This window comes from Melospiza melodia, chromosome 12 (genome assembly GCF_035770615.1).
Source record: "Melospiza melodia melodia isolate bMelMel2 chromosome 12, bMelMel2.pri, whole genome shotgun sequence".
In the NCBI taxonomy this organism is placed as follows: Eukaryota; Metazoa; Chordata; class Aves; order Passeriformes; family Passerellidae; genus Melospiza; species Melospiza melodia.
The window spans coordinates 19232264-19240375 of NC_086205.1; the positions used below are offsets into that span (position 1 = coordinate 19232264).

At 59.6% G+C, this 8112-nt stretch overlaps 1 protein-coding gene across 1 annotated transcript; it reads right to left on the reverse strand.

Moving 5' to 3' along the window:
• Positions 1 to 748: 748 nt before the first annotated feature.
• Positions 749 to 4039, reverse strand: NMUR1 (neuromedin U receptor 1). The gene is made up of 3 exons (XM_063166427.1): positions 3707 to 4039; positions 2359 to 3255; positions 749 to 1140 (listed from the first exon to the last, which is right to left on the reverse strand). Exons 2-3 carry the CDS (start codon positions 3251 to 3253, stop codon positions 749 to 751), a joined length of 1287 nt encoding a protein of 428 aa, XP_063022497.1. The 5' UTR covers positions 3254 to 3255; positions 3707 to 4039.
• Between the last annotated feature and the right edge of the window lie 4073 nt (positions 4040 to 8112).

Sequence of the window (8112 nt, forward strand, 5' to 3'; positions counted from 1 at the left end):
GAGAGGGGAGCATATTCATGTGACACAGACAGTTATGGAGCTCTGCCTTGGCACTACAGACAGCCTGGAGATCCCTTTGTCCCATATTGTCCCCCCTGGACTCCAGCTCTGGAGGGAGCAGCCGTGCTCCTTCCCTTGCCCTCAAAGGGTGGGAATGCAGGGCATGGAAAGGCTGGGAGCAAGGAGCTGTACCAGCACCCTGCAGCCAGGCACCAGCTGGCACCACTGAGGAGATGTGCCACAAAATCAGGGTTACACTGGTGCCAGACAGCTCTGAAGAGTCTCAAGGGAGAAGGCACCCACATACTATTTTTCCCCCATTAATGGGGTTTTTCCACAATCCCATGCAGACCTCTGGGATCTCTGGCCAGGTGCAGGCACCTCCGGGGGCACTCATCCATCCCCGTGTCCCAAAACAGCCTGGGATGCCTAAGCCCCCATCTCCAATACCTGTGGGTTCACCCCACTGGGCCAGGAGGGATGGAATATTTTTAGGGACTGCTGACATATCCCTGACAGAAGTCAGCGTCCCCACACCACAAGGGATGCCCAGGCCTGGTGCTGAGGATGCATTTCTGTGCATCCAGGGCACAGCGAGGTCACTGCCAGCATGTCCCTGGTGGGACAGCACAGAGAGGCAGGGACCCCCCTCGCTCCTGCCGTGCTCCTCACCACAGCCTGAGTGCCCCAGTCAGACGGAAGCCAGCAGTGAGGAAAGCCGGCCCCAGAGTCCCCGTCCTGCCACTCTTCAGCAGAGGGACAGTGCGTGCCTGCTGGCCCGGCCCCCCTGCACGTCCTGCAGCTCGTACTCCTCGGCGTGGGCGAGGGGCAGCGCGCCGGGCGCGGGCTCGCACTCGGTGCTGCGGCTGGCGGTGCGGGTGACGCTGGGCGAGTGTCCCCAGGGCGGGCGGCGCCCGGGCCGGCACAGCGCCTCCCGGAACATCTCCCGGAAGCGGCTGGACATCAGGTTGTACAGGATGGGGTTGGCGGCCGAGCTCAGGTAGAAGAAGACGCCCGAGATGATGTGGACGTACTGGAACATGTGGAGCATGCTGCTGGTCCAGGTGGATACAAAACTCCAGACGAGGCGGTCGGTGTGGAAGGGAGCCCAGCAGATGCCAAACACCACCACCAGCACGACTGTGGGGAGACAAGGAGCTGGTGTTACTGGGGGCGTGGGGATTGCCAACCCCACAGAGATCTCTAGCCCCTGGCCGAGCACTGCCCCATTTCAGATTTGGCCATAGCAGAGAAGCATGAGAGAGAGGAAGAAGAAGAGGGGAAAGGTCCCCTCAGTGCCTTCTGGACTTGTCATGGAAGGGCTGGAGGTCTGGACAGGATCTCCTCCCTCCATCTCCTGCCAGTGCTACTTCTGTGCTGCACTTCTCCATTCCCTGCTGGCAGGCAGCTGGGCCTGTCACAGCCATGCAGCACAGCTGGGGAACTCACTCCCCAGTTAGCATCCAGCCTCCAGAAACCTGCCACCTTCACCAGCAAAGTCCAAGGAGCACGAGCTATTTGAGACTTTTCCTTGTGCTCTGGTTTTGATTTTGTTTTCTTTTTTTTTTTTTTTTTTTTTTGTTTTGTAACCCAGCTCTGCTGATGGAAAGGAAAGGGTGTAGGTATGTACATGTACAGGTAGTCCTGGGGTCCTCTGCCATACCCATGCCACAATGCATCTCTGTGGCATGCAGGGCAGGTCCCCCTTTGTCCCCAGCCCAGGAGCTTTGGAAAGCAGAGTCACCACTTGTCTGGGAGGTGGCAGAGAAGCAGCCTGGCCGTGCTGTTGGACTGGGCTGGGCAATCTGCCACGGCTGTGCCACCAGGGGACTGGGAGTGTGTGGAGGAGCTACCCAAGGGCAGGCAGCTCCCACTCCTGGAAAGGGGCCAGGGGCTCTGGGAACCATGGTGGAGAGGGAGCAAGAGTGAAGAGCAGTGGGAAAGAGGATGTTTCAATCAGCCTTGGGTCATTGTCCCATTAGAGTCACAGAGGCTGTGGGGCTGGGCAGAAGTGCTTCCCTTCTGGGAAACCCCACCACAGCCACCAGCATCTGAGGTCTGGGTGGAGGGATGGGGAGTGGGTTTCCGCATCCCAACCCACCTCCTTTCTCTTTCTCACCCTGCACTTCCCTCAAGGAGGGGATATAGTATAGATTGGAGGGAGCTGGGCAGTCCTTACTGCTGGACTAGAATCACCAGATCTGCCTTTGCCCCAGCACCCCACAAGCCAAACCCACAGCTTTCCTTTGGGATGACCCAGCCATGGTGCTCTGGACTGCCCATGACTCAGTTTCCCCCCAGCACCCTCCCAATGCAGCCTTGGGAGGCAGTCCCTGGCTCTGCCCTGCCCAGACTCACACAGCATCTTTGTGACCTGCCTCCTCTTGACCTTCTTCTGCCCCTGGTGGCTGTGGCAGTTGCGGCTGCTGCCGTTCTTGGCTCCCAAGGCTTCCAGCATCTTTTCTTTCTTGAGCTGCAGCCCAATAAGAAGGTAGAGGACACTGATGGTCCCCATGGGCAGGAAGAAGAAGAGGATGGTGGTGACCTGGATGATGAGATTGTAGGTCAAGCGTGGTTTCACCAGGGTGCAGATCTCTGAATCAGGCACCCGCCCCCGTCCTGGCACGTAGAGAGGCTGCAGCCCGTGGAGGCTGGTGTTGGGGATGGAGCAGATGACTGACAAGACCCAGATGGTGACAATGACCCTCTTGGCGTGGTTCCTGGTCACCACGTACTTGGCTTTGAGCGGGTGCACCACAGCGATGTAGCGCTCCACGCTCAGGGCCGTGACGTTGAGGATGGAGGCGAAGCAGACGGCCTCGAAGAGCAGCGTCTTGAAGTAGCAGCCACTGGCCCCCAGCAGGAAGGGGTAATTGCTCCACATGTCATAGAGCTCCAGAGGCATCCCCAGCAGCAGCACCAGCAGGTCAGACACGGCCAGGCTGAACAGGTAGTAGTTGGTGGGTGTCCTCATGAAGCGGTGCCGCAGGATGACGATGCAGGTGAGCGTGTTGCCCACAGCCCCCACCAAGAAGATCAGCAGGTAAATGACACAGACTGGGACAAAGAAGTTGGACCGTCGAGGTCCCAGGTACTTATCCCGCAGCTGCTCCTCTGTCAGGTTGGCATCCTTCGGGTCGAAAAAGGTCTCTGGGTGAGTCCTGTTGCTGAGATCAGGGCTGATGGGCTCCACAGAGAAGTCTTGCTGAGGCAGGGGGAACTCGGAACTGGAGCAGTTGACATAGGGATTCATGGCTGTGGAGAGATGGAGAGGTTTGTGGGATGCTTTCCCAACTTCTCTGCTCCCCCTGCTCCCATTGTCCCTCTCCCCACTGGTGTAAGGGTGCTGGGATTCTGCTGATCACCAGGGCTCTGCACTCCCGCACCCATCCTGCCCCAGACACCGCCTTTCCTTTGCAAAACCACACAAAACCTCTGCCTAAACTCCCTCAGGCTTCCCAAGTGCTTCCTGCCCCATTTCCCATCCAAAACCACCCCTGGCAGCTCCCCAGTCCACCTCAGCCCCATTGCCCCATCAGGGGAATGCCAGCAGGGCTGTCCTTTTTGCCTGCTCTGTAAGCAGAGCGGCATACAGCCCCAAAAATCTCTCCTGGCAGCAATTCTACCGGATATGTAGAAGGGCTGGCAGGGCAACCAATAAAACAGCCAGAGGGAAAATTGATTTTCCAACATGATAAAGACTTACGGCTAGTTGGGAAACTCCAGATGAACGCTGAGGTCCCACCACCCCTGCGCCGGACAGGGTCAGGGCTGGGGAGGGAACGTGGGAGGGGATGGAGACTTCACTGCCTTAAGAGGCAGGCAAACGAAATCCTGCCGCTGCTTTCCCCTCGGAGCTCAGCTCGGAGAAGCCGCCTGCCCGTATCCACCTTCTGCCTCTGGTCCGCTGTCAGCTGAGAGCCTGGGGGCTGTGCCAGGGGTTCCCTTCCCACCGCTGGCCAAAGAAATCGCGGTGCCGACACCCTGCCCCTGCCAGGGGCTGGCTCCTTATCTGCAAGGCAGCACTGCCCAAAAGCTGCCCTTCAGAGAGAGGAAATAACGTTAAGGTAATAAACTCCATCGACTCTGAGAGTCCCAGGGGAGGGCGGCACAGACGTCTCCTGCCCCTCCGGCAGCCGTCACAACGCCGGCATTTGTCATCGGCGTGGCCTCGCTGGTGAGTGAAGCATCGATCAGCCCCGGCACGGGAGCCTGTGCAGCGCCCGCTTGTCCGGGCTCATCCCGGGGACGTGCGGGTGGACCCAGCGGCTTCCCGAGGTCTCCGACTTCCAGATGCGCCATCCCTGGGTCACCCGAATCACTGCCCCGTGGAGCCGGAGCCTCCAGCGACTCCCGGCACGCTTGGGTGCGAGGAAATTGCTGCGCTCGCAGCATCGCCCCGTGCTCCGCTCAGCGCCCTCCCCGTACCCGGTGTCTGTCTGTCCTTTCCCTCCTGCCCTCCCCGTGCCCGGTGTCTGTCCCTTCCCGTCTGTCCATCCCGTGCCCGGTGTCTGTCTGTCCATCCCGCGCCCGGTGTCTGTCCTTTCCCTCCTGTCCTCCCTGAGCCCGGTGTGTGTCCGCTCCCGCTGCCCTCCGTGCGGACACCCCCGTGCCAGGGAGCTCCAGACCCGCGCACACACGGACCTGTCGCACACACACGGACCTGTCGCACACACACGGACACGTCGCGCACACACGGACCTGTCGCACACACACGGACCTGTCGCACACACACGGACCTGTCGCACACACGGACCTGTCGCACACACGGACCTGTCGCGCACACACGGACCTGTCGCACACACACGGACCTGTCGCACACACGGACCTGTCGCGCACACACGGACCTGTCGCACACACACGGACACGTCGCGCACACACGGACCTGTCGCACACACACGGACCTGTCGCGCACACACGGACCTGTCGCACACACACGGACCTGTCGCGCACACACGGACACGTCGCGCACACACACGGACCTGTCGCACACACACACGGACCTGTCGCGCACACACGGACCCACTCACGGTTCCTGAGCCCCACGGACCCGTATCAAGGCTGCGTGTCCCCGCTCCGCCCGCGGCTCCTCTCTCCTCCACGGGACGTGCTGGACGCGCTGGGCCGGTCCGAGCCCCGAGAAGCCCCCGGGCTCCCGCTCCGCCTGCGGGGTGGGGGCTCCACGGCTCCGGCTCTCCAGCCCCAGCCCCGCAGCTGGGGAGGGGATGCGGGGGATGCGGGGTCGTTCCACTGGTGGCACTGCCACCCCGCGGGACCGGGAGGCGCCCCTGGGCACAGGGACATGCACCGGCCCCTCCATCCCCCCGAGGGTGGCAGGGCACAGGTGGACCCGGTCCCCCCCAGGGGGGACATCCCGGGACTTGCCTCCTTCTGCCTGTCCCAGCACATCCCACCTGCTCAGAGGCTGAGCTGAAGGAGCCCCAGCAGGGCTCTCCTCCAGGGATCTGGAGAAGGAACCTGGAGAGCCCTGCCGGGAGAGCCCTGCTGCCAGCCCCACACGGCTGAGCCCTGCACAGCGGCTGCACTGCCCTGTCTGGTGCTTGTGCCAGGATGTCAGGAGCTCCCTGGAGCTGGGGGCCTCCAGCACCAGGACACAGCCCCTGGGTCCTGCACGGCCCAGTGCTCCTCCTGATGCAGAGCACACAGCAGGTGGAGCAGCACCGCTCCCTCCCCCTGACTTTGCTCAAAGAAATTCCAGAGCAGGTGAGGGATCACAGGACAAGGCCAGCAAAGCCCTGGGCTGGCCCTACCTCTGCTCCCTGCAGCACAAAAGCATCAATCAGAGGGGAGCTGGCAGAGCAAACACTCCAAAGGCACAGAGGGTCTGTGGCTGCCCTGAGCCTTGACTTTCCTCAGGAAACCATCTCTTCCCCCAGAGGAGAGGAACTGCTGAAGCCAAAGGCCTGGAGGGTAAATGAGTGTAAACAAGACATAACTCAAAGGAAGAAATCAACAAACTGGAAACAGTGTCTGAAACTGGGAGGGAGAGGGAGAAGAGTTGCTGCCTGCTTCTATGGAAGTGAGGAAATGAAACTTCATCCCCTCTGGGGATGGAGACACAGTAAAACAGGGTTATGGCACAGTGCTGGTGACAGCTGGGACAGGACACAGGGACAGCAGCAGGATGATGCTGGCAAGGGCTCAGCAGGGCTGTTTCTGCAGATGCTAGGATGGGTGACAATGCCAGGGAAGTGGCACATGTCAGGTCACAGCCCCTGGGTGGCAGAGCTACAAGCAGTAAGTGATGAGGCAGGGATTTCTTCCCCTGCCTCCAGACTGTGCACAGGCTGCTTTCCCTGGGGGATGCCTGAGGCAGGGAACAGATCTGTGCCAGTGCAGAGGCACAAGGAGCCTCAGCATGAGCCCACTTCAGGGATTACAGCATGGAAAGAAGCATTCTGCTCCCTTCCATTCCTCCTCTGTTTTCTGACTGCCCTGATGAGGACAGTGACACACAGCCAGCTCCCAGAGCACAGTCACACACAGCTCCCAGCACAGTCCCAGGTGCTGAGCACAGTCACACACAGCTCTGGGCACAGTCACACACAGCTCCCAGCACAGTCCCAGGTGCTCCCCGAGCTCTGGGCACTGTTACACAGCCACCTCCCCATCCTTGGGGCAGAGGCTGTTCCCTGCACACAGACACAATTCCTTCAACCCTCTTGTTCCTCATCTCTGTCCAGGCTTTGCCTCAAGGCAGCCCTTGGGGAGCCCCCTGAGCTCTGCTCTCTGTTCCTGTCCCTGCAGGAGCCCACGTGTCCTGCACTCCCAGGAGGATGAGGGGATGTCTGCAGGCACCGGCGTGTTTGGAGGTTGCTTGGATTGGAACAAAGCAGTGGAGACGTTGCTGAGCTCTTGATAAACTTCAACATCTGCTTCTCTGAACCCTCCTTTCCTTCCTGAGGACAACAGGGATGTGGGAAGGAAGGTTTGCAAGGAGCAAGGACAAGACAAAGCTTGGTTCTCTCCAAAATGACCCACGAGTCCCTCCATCCCCACCAGGCTGCCAGATCCAGAATTCCAGGTGGTGGCAGATCTCTGCCCCATTTGCAGCCCCGGTTTTTGTGGGACACCAGAACCACAGGACATTGGGATCCTTCTCCCTTTGCCTCCTCGTTTCCCTCATCACCCACATCAGCCTGTTGGAGCATCCCACACAACTGTGGCCCCAATAGCTGCTCCCACCCTGCCTGCTGTCATATCTCTCTGGGAAGAGTTGGCAGCTCTCAGGGACTGACTGCTTATCACTTCTTTCTCTTGGGTCTCCTTCTTCCTGCATCCCACCTCTAAGTCCTCACAAATCTAACAGTCCTTTAGAATGATCCATTCTCTGTTTTAATTTTCCGATAAACAAAACAACCAGGAGGTGACAACCCCTCTTCCTCTACTTCTCCCCCACTGCTGAAAAAAGGGTAAACTGCACTTTGGAGCTTGATCCTTCAGCCTATTCCTCTGATCAGGGATTTTATTATATTAACCCTGCCTGGGGAGGTGGCAGGGAGGATGGCCACCAAAAGCTGCACACCAAAACCTGCTCCTGCTCATGGTCTGCCCCAGCCCAGCCCTGTCCATGGCCAGAGCACCTCTGGGTTAGGCTCAAGAAGACAAGCAGGGCGCCGTGAGGCTCCCTTTGTAAGCCCAGGGCAGAGCCTGCCCCTGCTGGCACCAGGGGTTAAAGCTGCCACACAGGAGCTGAGCAAGGCCCAGCTCTGCAGCTGTGCCAGGAGAATCAAGAAGCCAAAAGAGAAAGCAAACCTCAGTTTCAGGGCTCCAGAGGCACAGCCCTAATAACCCACTGCACCCACTGGTGGCTCCTTTCCAGAGGGCATCACCCAGTGATTGCAGCCTTGTGGAGCTCTCTGTGCTCCATCCACATTTCTTCCTGCACTTTGCAGATTTATTAACACCCTCTGGCTCTGAACACAAAAAGCCACCAAGCCACACAGTAACATTGCACCCAAGAGGGAAACTGAGGCACAGACAGTCCCTCATCCCCTCCATGCTATCCTGCAGCAGGCAAGAGCCCCCTGGGTTGCATTCTGAGCCACAGAAGGAAGCAGAGGAGCAGCCCCTTCCCAGGGAAGTGCTGCA

What these genes read in the sequence shown, in the direction of transcription:
- NMUR1 (XM_063166427.1), bottom strand. Translation starts at nt 3,253, where the DNA reads ATGAATCCCTATGTCAACTGCTCCAGTTCCGAGTTCCCCCTGCCTCAG. An exon ending in GCAGGTCACAAAGATGCTGT is followed by an intron (nt 1,141 to 2,358) that starts GTGAGTCTGGGC and finishes GTCTCCCCACAG; the next exon opens with TCGTGCTGGTGGTGGTGTTT.